We start from the raw sequence: 16,962 nt of genomic DNA, 5'->3' as shown, positions 1-16,962 counted from the left end.
CTGGGATTGTTTAACCTGAAGAAAAGGAGACTCAGGGAAAACCTTGTTCTCTACACTACCTGAAAAGAGGCTGTAGCCAGGTAGAGTTCAGTCTCTTCTCCCAAGTCACAAGCAATAGGAGAGGAGGAGATGCCCTTAAGTTGTGCCAGGGGAGGTTTAGATTCCATACTAAGAAATATTTTTTACCTGGTGAAGTTGAACATTTGAACAGGTTCCCCAGCGAAGTGGTGGAGTCACCATCCTTGGAGGTGTTTAAAAAGATGTGTAGACATTGTGGTAAAGGACATGGTTTTGTGGTGGCTTTGACAGTTCTATGGGAGGGGTTGGATTTGATAATCTTAAAGGTCTTTTACAAGGGAATGGATTCCATGACACTATAAACCATGTCTTTCCCTTTTGTCTCTCATCTCGCATTCAAAGGAAAAAGAATTAATTCAGCAGTGTTCTGTCATGTTGTGTAAGTTGGTTTGGCCACTATCAGCTTCACCTATTTCACTTCTTGTGTGGAGGTTGGGAGGTTTCTCTCATCTTTCCAGCATTTTTGCGTGAAATGTGTACATCTGATTTTCTGATGTTCTTGATCCTGACCATAACTTGTGTGTATTGCTACATAAATTTGGTCTTTTAGATAGGTCTTGGTAAGTTTAATAATAATAGAAACTAAGCAGGCAGTAAATTACATGGATTGGGTAAAATTGTTACAGAAGGAGGTAGCAGATTGTCGTTGTATTGCAGGGCATTGCTGAGTGAGTGGCAGATTCTCTTCTCTAGTGTTGGAGAGCGGAAGTAGCAGGGGCATAATTGAGAATTGCTCTGAAGAGATGCTTTTTATTTTGCATGAGAACTGAATTGTGCTGTCCTTACCTCCCTTCCATCTAAATCACTGCATTTTAATGGAGAAACACTTCATACCATGTTACTCTGAGAGTGTGTAAAGAGAACTCTGCTGCAGAATTGTTTGTTTGCCAGCTGTGGTAGGGCACTGGTTTTGGTGATGAGCTGGGAGTCCATTGCAGTGTGGTATTCTATGTCTTTACAGTTCTGACTTCAGCTAATAACACATTTTCTTTGGAGAATGGGGATTCTTGCATTCTGGCCTTTTTTCCTTTTGCTCTATGTACTTTTCTACATTTGGTGTCTTTCACCTTTTCTGCATTAGGTATATGTAATATTGTTGTTATCAGAGACAACACTGTTCTTGCTTGTGAATTGCTTGGTTGAGTACATTTTTATTTCAATGATGGTAGTATCCTGCAGTTAAGATATAGAAATTTGACTTGTCATGTGTTCATTTTGTTTGTTTCCTTGTCTTTTTGCCTTGCAGGAATGCAGCTTATTTTATGTTTGAAAGGTGGAATTTGTGGAAAACCAGAAGGGGGTGTATATATAATAGAGCTGCTGAAAATAGCAAGGGGAGGAGAAGAGGTTAATTATACATATACTCCGCAGCATAGTCAAAACCTTGTCAAAGCTGGTGGAAAAAGAAAGCTTCGGTAAACCTGGGTCAAACGAAAGCATGTCTCTTAGCTCAATGAGAAACAGCATTAGGGAGTTTCTGAAAGTGGAAGGGAGGAGGATTTAGGAAATAAACTTCTTTGCTTATCCACAGAACTGTAATGTTTATAAAGATGTTATTGGTCTGTGCTTCCTCATGGAATTTTGTCTCTATGTGTGCATTGCCTTTCTGGAATGAGCTGAGGAGTAAGGTCCTTTTGCTTAGTGGGTTAACAGGACTTGCAGAATTAAATCAGGAACAATTCTCAACGTGAAAGTCATTTAGTTGCCATCTTTCTAGCCGAAACAAGGTAACAAACTTCATTTTTCATTGAAAGTTGGGATGTTTTAGAGCAGGGGCAAAAAGAGATATACTGCTTTTCTTGGAATAGAACACTAGGACTACATTAGCATTATAAAATGGTTGTGTGTAATTCATCATGTATGGTTTATGTTAATTGTACCTCTTTATTTGGCCTCTTCATGAGGGGAGATAGGTGGAGACAGAAACAGTAGACAAAACTTCTGGTTTTGTTTTTTCTCTCCTCCCTGGTGTACAAGACAAATGACTGTAGGAGTGTGGGAACTTAAGAGAATGGTGGGACTGATTCTGAGAGTAGTGGACCATCTAAGCTCCCTTTGTCTTTCTTTAAAATGTTAACTCTAGCATTTCCAAAAATTATGCTCTGAGTGCAGTATCTTTGTTATCCTCCAGTAATCAGTATTTACAGAGGAGTGTCATTTTTCGTGGCTTGAGTTTAAAACCTAGATTTTTCAGACTTCAGACTGAGATGTGTTAGAAGTTTAATCACTTTATGCTCCAGCATTGTGTTGTGCTGCCTTCTCTCTCTCTCTCCTGTGTCTGTTGGCTATGCCAGTGGAGCTGCAGTGGGGATGCATAATGAGGTGGTGCAAGAAACTGGTCCAATCTGAAAATTTCAGAGAAAGCCTGCAGGGGTGGGGATGGGTTGATAGGAAGGGAGAAGACCTCCTTAAAATAGTACTACCTCTGAAGCAGTCTCTTTGTAGAATTATTTAAATGTATAAAATTATTTTGTATTAATCTGAACTGTTTCTCCTGTCTCCATGTAAGTATGGCTGTAGTCTTAGTCACTCCCTTTTAGTCTCAGAAGACAAAGCTTACTGTAAGAATGGGTCTGCTTCAGTTTGTGGCTTCAACATGAGGCAGATGCTATGGAATCTGAAGTGTGGAAAAATGAGCAAAGTGATATTTAGAGGACATAGGTTGTAGGAGACAAGGAGAAATGTTAGGCAAAGAAAAGTTGTTCTTCTAGTGTGAAAATCTTACAAATGCTTTGAATTATTTTTTTTCATATTTTTTTTAGAGAAGTTCAAACAGTTCTTATGTTTGGGAAAAATAAGGTTCTGTCCAGATTTTTTTATCAGTAAACATTATATGGCCTTGACTGTATTTTCTTTTAAAGTGTGCCATAGCAATAGTATTTGCAGATGTTCCACACTCAAAGTCCTCTTAAATCTGCATTGATTTAAAGGTATGAAGTGCTGAATTAGTAGAAAGAATAACCTTAGCTAGTGAAAATTTAAAGTGCTAAAGCTAAATTTTTTGTCTTGCTTTAAAGGAACAAGAGCTATCTATAAAAGGATTGGAAGGTATAAATTTGAGTACAGCTTTTCTGCAATTGAAGAGTAATTCTTTAATTTATTAGTTTAGGTAGATCAAGGTTATATTTCTACCTGATTTTAATGTTACTGCCTATAATGTAAATAGGTGGTATTGTCTTCAATGCTGGTTTTATCCTGATCAGTGGATATCATTCTTGTGTACAGTGCATAGCCTCTATTGTAATAATACTTGCACATAACTGATACAGATTTTATGTCAATTTATTTCATTTGCCTTGAGGAGTTCCCAGGGGTCTTAGTTACAGGCTCATTACACCAGACATGGTAAAAAAAGAATAAAGAGATTTAATTGTATGGACTGTGTTGAATAGAAAAAACAGACATATTACAGGTACTATTAAATATGATCCTTATAAGTATGCATCTTAGCAACTTGTCATCAAGCTGGGGCTACTGCTTAGTATGAAAAATTACAAAAGCTAATTAAAAATAATGTGTTAGGATGGTGGGCTTTTTTCTCCCCCCACTGTTTATTTCTGAGTGTTTTAGATACTGGATAAATTTCTCCACAGAAGGTGGGAGCTTGGGCAGATAGAACACTGCTTGCACTTTACTGCCTTCCTCTTGCAATTGATAATTGACTTCTCCTTTTCGTTGTTTTGCAACTGAGAGGTGAAGGTTTAGTGAGAGCTGCAATGCCTTTGCTGAGCCTCCTGTCTTGCATGTCTCAGGAGGAGCAGATCAGAAGTGGTTCTTGAAGTGGATGTTCAGATTTTGCTGTGTTGCTGGAGCAGGTATCATGTTTGACTGCTTGAGGACATAGGGGGTATGGATCAGGTCACTTTGCAATAAGAAGTATGTAATGAATTGATGAATTGCCAAAATTTTTGGAGGATGAGTGAGGCGGATTAGGATGTGCAGTCAGCTGATCTGGAGGCTTGGGGAGTGGGGGGGGGGGGGGGGGGATGAGCCGAGAGTTCAGTATTATTTTAATTTTGGTGTTAGGAAGGGTAGTTCAACTCTTGTGTAAAAATGAAGAGCCTTTTAAATATGAGTTCCTGATTTCAAGTGCCCTTCAGTAGCCACACCACTTAAAACAGTTCCTGCTGTGTCTGTTTTGCTGGTGCAGATGTTTGTGTAATGATACAGTGAATGGATCTGTCAGGTCAGAAATGGCTTTTCTCCCTCACCGAATTTTCTGAACCGTATCAGTTCCCTGATCTGACTTGTTCGTGAATGGCTGTGTTAATACCATAGAGAGAGATGGACCTCTTCAACTGGGCTAGAGAAGATTGACCCTACATGTGAAACCAAAATTGTTGTCTTAATCTTTGACATAAAATGGAATCTGACTGATTTGCATAGATTCTTATTAAAATAGCAGTGTCTGTCAGAAATTTGGATAGATAACTTTCAACAAGAGGTTGGTGGATTTTTGAAAGCTTTTTAAGTGCATCTGTGCTGTTGATTGAGACTGAGAACCAATGGCATAATAATAAAATCAGATGTATACAATCAGCCAAAATTCTGCTGAACTTTGATAATTTGTAATATTTCTAGAAATACATGTTTTCATAGTACTTCAGCTTAAATACTGGCTTACAACAGAAGTTGTTCTTGTCAAATTTCTTTCCTCATGTTTAGGAGTATGACTTTAACAGTACATTTCACTAAAAGTGCAAAGCTAAACTGGAGATGGTATTTCAGTTTTGTTCACTTAGTGAGTAGGGAAAACTTGCAGATGCAAAAATGTCTGTATTTCTGATTTGGTGTTATACAAGTAGTTTTTTAAAAAATATTTTGGATGTGAGGGAAGAAAGCAGCAGCCAAGTAATAGCCACATGCAAAATTTGGTTATTTTTTGTTGTCACTTGTTTGCATGATGCTTTTTATTATAGCAGTTGAATGCTTTGGATATGTCTGCTCACATCTCCCCTGTGAGATAGGAAGGTCCACTCACTCAGGCTTACTGTGGTTGGGCTTTTTCTGTGGTCACTTAAGGAAATAAATGGAAAAATAAGTGAATGTGGATTTTATCTAGCACAATAATCTCTAATCATTCCTCTCTTTCAACTGACAAAGCTCACTATGCTCCTTCTGCCACGCTCATCTGTTCCTCACCCATTCTGTGAGAACCATTTCCTTAATTGTTTGGATTTAAGCTGATACATACTGACTTTCTGAAAAGCTGTACAGACATTTTGGTAAAGAAGGCCCAGCGTCTCTGTGAGATGATGTAAGCTAGTTACAATCCACTTCACCAAGCTGTAGCTCATTTGAGGAGCTTTTATCAAAAAGTTTTCACTAGGAGGGACAAAATTAAGTTTTGGTGTCCTGTTTTTTTTTGTCAAGACCAATATTTCCACTGATTTGCAGGACATGTTGCTAATATGTGTTATTGATAGGTACTTAAGCATGTGTAACCATTACATATGGTTTCTAAGATATGCTGTGATTTTTTAGAATTATGAAATTTGGTTTCCATTAATGCAGTATTCTGGGTTTAATTTAATTTTTATTTACAAGATACTTCAGTTTAGCTACTTCCATAGGGTCTGTCACGCTCTGTGATAATTAACTGTATCCTGTTTCAGCTTTGAGTGTTGTAGTAAGGTTTGTTTGACAGAATATATCATGATGGCTTAGTAAGAGCCAGATCTGACTGCAGTTTTCTCTAAAAGTGTGGTAGTGAATAATATCAGAAACACAACTTTCTGAAAGAAGTGAGCAGTGAATGTTACTGCTTGGACAAACTGGTGACTGACTGAAGGGCTGTCTAGGTTTACTTCGACACCACACCTAATGTTGGAAACAAGTCTCAATTATTCTCCCTTTTCTTTTAAAAAGGCATCAAATGTAGAAGAAATAAATTGTATCTGTTACTTTGTTAAATGCAGTCTAAGGCTTGATCTTTAAATTCATCTTCTTGTGGCACTGGTGGCTGATTTGCCTTCTCTTAAAAGCAGCAGCGTTCCTCCAAAACTGAAACAAGGTCAGTCTATTCCCAGCCTTTGATCAGGTGTGCAAGTAATAACTCTGTACCTGCAGAAATGAGGGTTAGCAACTTGGCCTTGACAATAGAAATGGTACTTAGTACATGGAAATCCTTTTTTCCTGTTTCTGGCTGAATTTGGAGTATACTTATACTCAGGTTCTGGCTTTTGAGACTGTTTTGGTTATGTGTGTTCTCTGCTAGTTTAAGAAAATACAATGAGGAAGGACAAAAATAGTAATTTTTGCATTTTGTATGAGTTGTGGCAAGAAATGGCTGCAAACTTATGTACATCTCTGTCACTTGCACAGCATTTAGCAGGTGAGTCCATTTTAATCAGAACCCCGGACACTCTATAACCCTCTCAACTTCTTTGTGTACATTGGCCTATGGAAAATACCGTCTTACTGTTTGTCGCCTGCCTGCAACTGCATTTTCTTTCCTGATAAGTATGCTAGGAAGTGAGAGGCTTTTGACAGAGCACTAGAGATATATTGCATTTGACTGCTGCCTGAGACTTCTCTGCACAGATGGATCGTGGTAGTCAACCCAAATCTAAAGAAAATGTAACGAAGCGGAAAGACCTCACTTATGTCCTACTGGATGAGCTGGTGGTGGTTTCATTTGCTCCTTTATAGGCTTATAGTCAAGAATTAGGCGTGTCCCTACAGTATTTTAGTTTTTAGCTGACTTGTTATGAGCTGTCTGTAGAGATGCATTACTGTGTTGGCATCAGTGTTGCGTGGGGAGATCTGGGCAGCTGTCCTGTTATTTGTTCGGTCTTTGATAATCAGGACAAAAAGAGTTTTAAAGATTTATGTGGTTGTAAAAGAAAGCATAGCATGGTATATTGCAGAAGATTGTCTCACAGAGTAAGCTTGGTATGGGAGTACTGATGAATTCTGTTAATCAGCACTGGTCAGGTGTACTCTGATACACTCTGATACTGATGCACTCTGATGGAGGAACCATTGAAAGATGCTTACACGTTATTGACTAACATTGGATAATCTTGTGCACAGTGAGGTCACAATGCAGTAGCTTCATATTTTGAGGAGCTCCTATGTTAACAAAGTTCTATGAGGCTGTTTTGAAGGATTAAACAAGATAGAAAATATGCATTATTGCTTGAAATAACTCCATATTTCACAAATAAGTCTGAGATCTGGGTAAAAGGACCTATTGCTTCTTTCTATTCAAGACTTCTGTTCAGTGATTCTGTAAGTGAGGCTGTTTTTTATCAGCCACACAAGCTTGTAATGTGCTTCCTTTGTTCCTGCCAGGTTGAAGGCAAATTTTGATTACTGGGCTGTTGGGGGAGAAATGACTGTGTTGAAGCAGAGTGAAACTGCTTAGCCCAGTGAGTGTAGTCTGCAGTGTCTAGATGAATATGCTTAGATGGCTCTACAGCTACAGGCTATAAATACTTTAAAGTCGTGCAGCTTTACTGAGAGAGCTGCATGCACGTGTAGCAACAGTGTAGGTGTGACACTGGAGTAGTGAAAGCTGTGCCAGACTCTTACCTTCCCTTTGAATAAACGAAGATGTTGCATATTACGTGTGTTGGAAAGTACTGTAAATGTGTGTAATTTGTGGCTGTTAATAGAGCACTTGTTTGGAGGCAGGACTTTGTCCCTTCTGTTGGGGATGGCATCATGGATGTGTACCACCATTATGGAGTTTTATATGATGGTGTTGTAGTCTCTAGTTGGCAGGTGGTACATTGTCCTCTTGAGATTGTGCATAAGGAGGAGTATGTACCAACTGAAAATGTTTTCTTTAAAGGCTTCCAGTAAAAATTAATAAAATAGATACTTTTTTTTCATGTGGATGGGGGTAGACTTTGAAGGCCTTATCTGTCTGAATATATTTTTTTAACAAGACTTGTCCAGGGGATTATTCTCAGTGGTTTTGCTGAGAGCATAGCACTTCTATCTAAGCACTTTACAGGGCTGTTACTATTAAGAAAGGCTATTGCAGTAGTAATTGTAATAGTTCTGTATTTATAGCACATTAATGACAGGAAATGTGCTATATGTCTTAAGTTATCAGTGATGTAATGGATCGGAGCACGTCCATCCTTTTTTACTCCTGTTATTAATTAAATGCCTTTTTTCTTTTTTGGCAGCTATTCTACTGGTTATGTTACTCAAGTTAGGGTCCTTGTAAGATACTCAAAGCAAGTATTGTCCTTATGAAAACTTCTTATCTGGTTGGCAGGGTAAATTCCAAGATTGAAAAATAATAATAAATTGAAGGAGAAAAATATGATCTCCCTGTTTTGAGTTAGCATATATAATGTCTGGACTAAATAAATGTTACATGATTGCATGAGATTATGGAGGATAAGAATTTGTGCCTTGGTTGACCTTTACTGTATCTCTGTTCTTAAGGGCATTTTACAGCATCTTGTGTGGTTTCTATTCCTTATATAATTAAAATTACTATTTTTTTAATAGTGAAGAAGTCTTAAGAATGTTTGCTAGCATTGTTAACATACATTAACTTGAAAACATAGCAGTTTTCAAGCCTGTTGGTAGAGTTATAGAGGATGAATATCATTCAGAGATTAAAGGTTTTGTATGATGTAATGCAGAAGAGGCTTCCTGAGATCTTGTCCAGGCTATGCAAAGTAAGCTTTGGTAAAGTCATGTTTAAAAATTGAGTCTGAGATTCTGTGGGAGACTGAGCCTGTGAGAGGATGGAGATGTTGCTTTCATGAAAAGAGGATGGATGCCAAGCATGTGATAGCCAGGGCGTGCACGCAGTCTCCATGGCACGTGAATGTTGCTGATTGCAGAGCCCCAAACTGCTTATCTAGAAAAGCTGCTTTTAACATCTGCCAGTTTCAGTAGATGTTCTCTTACCTTTAGCTTGATAACTTTCTTCTATATATGGGGGTTTTTTTCCTTTTTCCCCCCTCCTCTTTTTTTTTTTTGTTTTTTTGTTTTTTGTTTTTTTGTTTTTGCCTTTACAGTAAGTTACACAAAAAAAGAAAGAAGCTTGCCTTAGATATCTCAATTTTATTCATTCTCTAATAGGGCTGGAACTTCAAACTGATGAAACATCAAAAGCAGTGATTCAGAAGAAGGAGGAGCTTATCCATAATAAGCCTGAACTGGACATGTTGGCACAGTGTGGCATTCATGGAAGTGTTATTCATGTGATATATGTAGTCTTTAAAATGCTAGAAAAGTGGAAGTTCAGCAGAACAGCAGATCTCTCTTATGACACTTAAAATATAAGATTAAAACAGCAGTAAAGTTGACTTCCTAGAAGAAAGAGACAGAATTTGAAGTATTAACAATTTGACAGTTCTCTTTTGATTCTAGTAATATTATTATGTACATCAAGCTGCATGAACCAAGGCTGCAACACAAAGAGGTCTTTGAATTAGAGGAGAGGGGCTGCAGAGACATGCAGTGCTGTGAGGTGGTTTTGTGCCTGCGTGTTCTGTAGCCTACACACACAGATAGTAGAAGATGAAAGGCTCCAGTGGTAGAGTTAGAGTCTTCTGTAGATAACATACATGTTAATAAAAAAAGAAACCCTTGGGAGGCAGATGGGAAAAGAACTGGATGCCAGATCTTGCCTGCATCTGATTTGTGTGCCTGGGTTTTTTTGTGAGTTTGGTGATCTACTTGAACAAAATTTAAATGCAGAGTTAGAATTTAATTCTCAGTGGGTTCAGCTGAATGTGGCACACACAAAACATGGCTAAATATGAAAACATAATGCAGGCAAGCCTTCCAGGAAGTCTCCAATCTGAGGAGTTGGGGTTCTGTTTCCTGGAAAAGTGTTGAGCATTGTTTTAACATTCTTTTAAAGGAAGGAGTCTCTCCAGGTGGCTTTATCCATATTTTTTTTCAGGAAGAGAACACCACAAGGTGTTTCACACATAAAAAGCTTTTGTCATCTGTTATTTGGGGGTTTTGTTTTGATTGGTTGGTTTTGATTTTTTGCTTTGTTTGGATTTGGTTTTTAAAAGCAGTGTACTTGCGCATACTTGTTCATTATTGTGCTTTTCTTAATGCATCTACTAATGTGACATGCTTTTATAGAGGGACTAGCCAGAGTCCCCAAACAATTCTGCAGTTGTGGTCCAGTCCTTGAGGTTGAGTTATAATTCCACATACTGAATAATACGTTGAAATACAGAGGAGAGCCTTCCTGGAGTTTGTTTACTTATGTGTTGATTATGTAAATGTAGATGATCCTACACGGTATTCCAAAATATATATTATGACTGGCAAATGTTTTCAGTTATGTTTCATTCAAGGTAACAGAAAAGTCCTGAGCAATGAAGTTGCAGACTGTTCTGCTCAAAGAGAGTGAACTTGTTTCAACTTTCCATCCTGTAAAGCAAAGCAGATGGCTGGGGGGACAAAATGCGATGTGTTGGTTTTCACCTAGGCGTGTCACGGGAATTACTCAGGAGCTGAGCACTGAGTATGCTGGTGCCAGTTCTTTCACACACGCTTTTGTAGATCCTTCATTGATTGGGTTATCTTGGTTTGAGCTGTGGTCAGTTGTATCTTGAGTATTTGCTTATAGAGATCTTTCCCTGTGTGAAACATAGGCCTTGGATATCATTCCTGTGGTAAATCCAAGTGTGGTTTGAAAGCATTGCAGGATTCTTGTCACATCTTTAAGCATGGTAGCAAATATACTTGGATTATTCCCAGTATTAGCCATAGGGAATAGCTGGAGGGTGAGGATTGCTCTCCTTTGCTTTGCAAATATTGTTGGAAGTTTCTCTCTTCAGGGGCACATAAACACAGCCAGTTAGTACATGATGATGGGGATATATTAATGCTGAAATGCACTCCAGCTGGTAGTAGGCTGCTGGCCTGCATTGCCTAGAAGGTTGGCAGGTTGCAATAAGAGGGTTTAAACATTGATGTACCAGGAAGTAGAAGAGAAATACTAAATTTTAATTGCTGTTAAAACAGTTGGGAAATTGAGTGGGGTACTGGTATGACTGGGAAACATATTATACCTTTTTTTTTTTCCCCTCTCTTTTTCTCCATATTTAGGAGGGCTTTCGAGCTACCGCTCTGCTGCTGAACAGCATGCAGTCCTTTCGGGAGCAAAGTAGTTATCACGGAAACCAGCAGAGCTACCCACAGGAAGTGCATACTTCATCCCGACTGGAAGAGTTCAGCCCCCGCCAGCAGGCCCAGATGTTCCAGAGCTTTGGAGGAGGTGCTGGCAGTGGACGTCGTGGAGCAACAGGAGCCTCTACAGCAATGCCTGGTGAGAGCTCCGGCCATCAGAGCTACCAAGGTTTCAGAAAAGAAGCAGGAGAGTTTTACTATATGGCTGCCAACAAAGATCCAGTGGTGTCAGGAGGGCAGCAGCCGCCTCAGCGCAGGCCTTCTGGACCAGTACAGAGCTATGGGCCCCCTCAAGGGAGTAGCTTTGGGAGTCAGTATGGGAGTGAGGGACATGTGGGCCAGTTCCAAACACAGCACTCGACCCTTGGGGGTGTATCCCACTATCAACAGGATTATACTGGTCCTTTTTCTCCAGGGAGTGCCCAGTATCAGCAGCAGGCTTCTAGCCAGCAGCAGCAGGTGCAGCAGCTGAGACAGCAGATCTATCAATCTCATCAGCCTTTACCCCAGGCTTCCAGCCAATCTGCTTCTAGCACCTCACACTTGCAGCCAATGCAGCGTCCATCCACCCTGCCTTCCTCTGCTTCAGGCTACCAGTTACGAGTGGGTCAGTTCAGCCAACACTATCAGCCACCTTCGTCATCCTCTTCCTCCTCTTTCCCTTCCCCACAGCGTTTTGGCCAGTCAGGACAGAATTATGATGGAAGCTACAATGTGAATTCTGGGTCGCAGTACGAAGGCCATGCTGTGGGTTCCAATGCACAGGCCTATGGGACCCAGTCAAACTACAGCTTTCAGACTCAACCGATGAAAAGCTTTGAGCAGTCTAAGCTGCCCCAAAGTGGGCAGCAGGGGCAGCAGCAACAGCACCCACCTCAGCACGTAATGCAGTATTCAAATGCTGCCACCAAACTCTCTCTTCAAAGTCAAGTGGGACAGTACAGCCAGACTGAAGTTCCTGTAAGGTCACCGATGCAGTTCCATCAAAACTTCAGTCCAATCTCTAATCCATCCCCTGCTGCATCTGTGGTTCAGTCTCCAAGCTGCAGCTCTACGCCTTCTCCACTCATGCCAGGTGGAGAAAATCTCCAGTGTGGGCAAGGCAACATGTCCATGGGTTCTAGAAACCGAATCCTGCAGATGATGCCTCAACTTAGTCCTACACCATCTATGATGCCAAGCCCCAATGCTCATGCGGGTGGATTCAAGGGGTTTGGACTGGAAGGACTGCAGGAAAAAAGGCTCACAGATCCAGGACTGAGCAGCCTGAGTGCCCTAAGTTCTCAAGTTGCCAATCTGCCCAACACAGTCCAACACATGTTGCTCTCAGATGCCTTGGCACCTCAGAAAAAAAGTTCCAAAAGATCATCCTCTTCCAAGAAGGCTGACAGCTGTACCAACTCAGAAGGCTCCTCCCAGGCAGAGGAGCAACTCAAGTCTCCCATGGCAGAGTCCCTGGATGGTGGCTGTTCCAGTAGTTCAGAGGATCATGGGGAAAGGGTGAGACAGCTGAGTGGCCAGAGCACCAGCTCAGATACCACTTACAAGGGGGGTAATTTAGAGAGGCCCAACTCCTCACCAGCACAAGGCTCTCAGAATGAGCCATCAAAACTCAGCAGCAGTCCTGCAGCTAGGGAAGATGTGGCCTCCCCTGATGGGAAGGAAGCTGTGGTGGCTGTGGAAAATGCCCCAAAAGTGAATGAAAAGGCAGTTGGGGTGATTGTCTCCCGGGAAGCCATGACAGGAAGAGTAGAAAAGTCAGGTGCACAAGATAAACCTGCACAAGATGATGCTCCCACAGCCCCTCAGGCACCAGCTAGCACTAGTGGAGCAAAAGAATCTGGGCATGCAGGGACACAGCAAGAAACTCAAGGAGGAGGTAAAGGGAGCAAAAGTGGTGATAACACTAACCATAATGGGGAGGGGAACAGCCAGCCTGGTCATGCAGTTGTTGGGACAAATTTTCCTGCAAGAACAGAATCTTCCAAGTCTCCTGGCAGTTTAAGATACAGCTACAAGGATAATATAGCTCCTGGTATACAGAGAAATATTGGTGGCTTTCCACAGTATCCGTCTGGTCAAGAAAAGGGGGATTTTCCGGGGCATAGTGAGCGCAAAGGCCGCAATGAGAAGTTTCCTAGTCTCCTACAAGAGGTTTTACAGGGGTACCACCATCATCCAGACAGAAGGTATTCTAGGAATGCACAGGAGCATTCTGGGATGGCTGGGAGTTTGGAGGGAGCCATGAGGCCCAATGTTTTAATTAGTCAAACCAATGAATTGACCAATAGAGGCCTCTTAAACAAAAGCATGGGGTCCCTCCTGGAGGGCCCTCACTGGGGTCCCTGGGATAGGAAGTCTAGCAGTGCAGCTCCAGATATGAAGCAAATAAATTTAGCTGATTACCCTATTGCTAGAAAGTTTGATGTGGAGTCTCAGTCTGCTGCCCATGAGGCAGGAGCACTCTCAGAGAGGAGATCAGTGATCTGTGACATTTCTCCATTAAGGCAACTTGTAAGAGATCCTGGCCCTCACCCCATGGGGCACATGGGTCCTGAGGCCAGAAGCGGAAGGAGTGAACGCCTTGCCCCTGGCTTGAGCCAGTCAGTAATACTCCCTGGTGGTTTAGTATCCATGGAAACAAAGATGAAAGCTCACAGTGGGCAAATAAAGGAAGAAGATTTTGAACAGTCAAAGAGCTCAGCTAGTCTCAATAATAAAAAAACAGGAGACCATTGTCATCCCGCTGGCATCAAGCATGAATCTTTTCGAGGCAATGCCAGCCCTGGAGCTGCAGTCTCTGATGCTGCTCCAGACTACATGTCCCAGCAGGACAGCAGATCAACACAGATGAGACGAGGACCTGGCAGAACTGGAAGGGGTAAATCACCCTCTCAATATCAGGATCTTGCTGATAAGCTGAAAATGTCACCAGGCAGAAGCAGAGGCCCAGGGGTAGATCTGCATCACATGAATCCACACATGACACTATCTGAAAGAGTTAGCAGGGGTTCCTTGCATTCTGTCTACCCTCAGAATTCAGAAGGCCCATCTCTGGCTTCAGCATATCACACAAATGCTAGGCCTCACGCTTTTGGTGACCCCAACCAGAGTCTGAATTCCCAGTATCATTACAAGAGACAGATATACCAGCAACAGCAAGAAGAATACAAAGATTGGGCAAGCAGTGCTGCTCAGGGTGTGATTGCTGCAGCTCAGCACAGACAGGAAGGAGCAAGGAAGAGCCCAAGACAACAGCAGTTTTTGGAAAGAGTAAGGAGTCCCTTAAAAAATGACAAGGATGGAATGATGTACCTTCAAGGTAGCTCTTACCATGATGCTGGAAGCCAGGAAGCTGGGCGCTGTGTCATGGGGAGTGACAGTACTCAGAGCAAATGCACCGAACTGAAACACGGCAACCAGAAGTTGCAGCATCATGAATCTGGATGGGACCTCTCTCGGCAAACTTCTCCTGCCAAAAGCAGTGGCCCTCTTGGAGCAGCCAACCAAAAAAGATTTTGCCCTCAAGAAAGCGATGGGCATCGACGAGAGGAATCTACAGATTTGCCCAAGCCGAGTAACGCTATGCTTAGGCTCCCTGGCCAGGAAGACCAGTCTCCTCAAAACCCATTAATTATGAGGAGGAGGGTCCGTTCTTTCATCTCTCCTATCCCTACCAAAAGACAGCCACATGATATGAAAAACAGTGGCAGTGAAGATAAAGGGCGGCTGATGACTTCAGCAAAAGAAGGAGCCGATAAAACATACAACTCCTATGCCCATTCATCTCAAAGCCAAGATGCTGGCAAGTCAGTTGCAAAGGGAGATTCCTTCAAGGACCTGCCAAGTCCTGATAATAGGAATTGTCCTGCTGTTTCCCTCACAAGCCCAGCGAAGACCAAAATACTACCCCCAAGAAAGGGGCGAGGATTAAAACTGGAAGCTATTGTTCAAAAAATTACATCTCCCAATATTAGGAGAAGTGTTTCTACCAACAGTGCTGAAAGTGGTCCAGATACTGTCACTCTTGATGACATCCTGTCCCTCAAGAGTGGACCTGAAGGAGGAACTGTGGCTGGACATGGACCAGAGGCTGAGAAGAGAAAAGGAGAGATGTCAGATCAAGTGGGGCCAGCAAGCCAGGAAACAACTGGTGAAAAGACTGTTCCAAGATCTTCAGAAGACTGGCAAAGCAGTGAGGATGATAAAAACAAAAAAGAGGTCCCTGAAACTGCCAGTATTGGTAAAGAAGGAGCAGGATCCAGTACAGCACCACCAGCTTCTCAGAAGTCAGGTGGTCAGGGAAGGTCTGATGGATCTGTAGGTGGAGCTGGAACTCTGACCTTTTCTGACTCAAAAACAATTTCCCCTTCCAGTGTGTTCATTTCTGAACCAAATCCAAAGTCCGAGGAAAAAGATGGAGATGTGACAAATATTTCACCCAAGCCAGATGGTTTCCCTCCAAAGGGATATTTCCCCTCTGGAAAGAAAAAAGGGAGGCCAATTGGGAGTGTGAACAAGCAGAAGAAGCAGCAGCAACAGCAGCAGCTGCCCGTGCCCCTGCCTCCCCCACCAGCACCATCACAGCCTGCAGAAGGGGTGGGTGCTGGTGAGCCAAAGCCCAAGAGACAAAGGAGGGAGAGGCGGAAACCTGCAGCACAGCCACGCAAGCGGAAGCCTAGACGGGCTGCTCCAATCGTGGAGCCTCAAGAACCAGAGATCAAACTTAAATATGCTACCCAGTCTGTAGATAAAACTGACTCCAAGAATAAGTCATTTTTCCCTTATATTCATGTGGTAAACAAGTGTGAATTAGGCGCTGTGTGCACAATCATAAATGCGGAGGAAGAGGAGCAGAACAAATTGGTGAGGGGTCGGAAAGGACAGAGGTCTTCAACACCCCCTCCTAGCAATGCGGAGAGCAAAGTGCTGCCCACCTCAACTTTCATGCTGCAAGGCCCTGTAGTAACGGAGTCTTCTGTCTTGGGACATCTGGTTTGCTGCCTGTGTGGCAAATGGGCCAGCTATCGTAACATGGGTGACCTCTTTGGTCCTTTCTACCCCCAGGATTACGCAGCTACCTTGCCCAAGAATCCACCTCCAAAGAGGGCCACAGAAATGCAGAGCAAGGTCAAGGTACGGCACAAAAGTGCTTCTAATGGTTCCAAGACAGATACTGAAGAGGAGGAGGAACAGCAACAACAGAAGGAACAAAGAAGCCTGGCTGCTCATCCCCGCTTTAAGAGGCGGCACCGCTCTGAGGACTGCAGCGGAGCCTCTCGGTCACTTTCAAGGGGAGCTTCTTGTAAAAAAGCAACCACTGATGGTGGCAGTGCTGGTGAAAAGACTCCTTTGGACTCAAAACCGTCTATGCCCACTTCAGAAGGTGGCACTGAGCTGGAGTTACAAATTCCTGAACTACCTCTTGACAGCAATGAATTTTGGGTCCATGAGGGTTGTATTCTCTGGGCCAATGGGATCTACCTGGTCTGTGGCAGGCTCTATGGGCTGCAGGAAGCTGTGGAGATTGCAAGAGAGATGGTGAGTACCTAACCTTGCTATACTAAATTATTTTAGTATATTGTAATATATTTTAGTTTATTGTTGCAGTAGCAAGTATATGCCATTTGGAATACTGTTTTTCCTTGTTCTTCTCTCATGTCTTAAACAACAATCCTTTATCTTTAATAAATCTCTAGTTATGTCCTTTTGAGGACCTCATTTGGATCTCTGCCACATCTGGTCAGTTAAGAT

The 16,962-nt window shown here is 42.2% G+C and overlaps 1 protein-coding gene across 4 annotated transcripts in view; it reads left to right on the top strand.

Moving 5' to 3' along the window:
* Window positions 1–16,962, top strand: part of LOC131591598 (transcription factor 20-like) — a 130,442-nt gene that overhangs the window by 71,617 nt on the left and 41,863 nt on the right. For 3 of the 4 annotated variants that reach the window (XM_058862443.1, XM_058862442.1, XM_058862441.1), the window contains exon 3: window positions 11,128–16,749. In XM_058862443.1, coding sequence (XP_058718426.1) covers window positions 11,164–16,749 — 5,586 coding nt within the window. In that variant the 5' untranslated portion in view covers window positions 11,128–11,163. The remainder of the gene's footprint in view (window positions 1–11,127; window positions 16,750–16,962) is intronic. The other variant, XM_058862444.1, reaches the window with a different exon arrangement.

This window comes from Poecile atricapillus, chromosome W, assembly GCF_030490865.1.
Source record: "Poecile atricapillus isolate bPoeAtr1 chromosome W, bPoeAtr1.hap1, whole genome shotgun sequence".
Taxonomy (NCBI): Eukaryota; Metazoa; Chordata; class Aves; order Passeriformes; family Paridae; genus Poecile; species Poecile atricapillus.
This window is presented reverse-complemented; position numbering and strand designations above follow the sequence as displayed.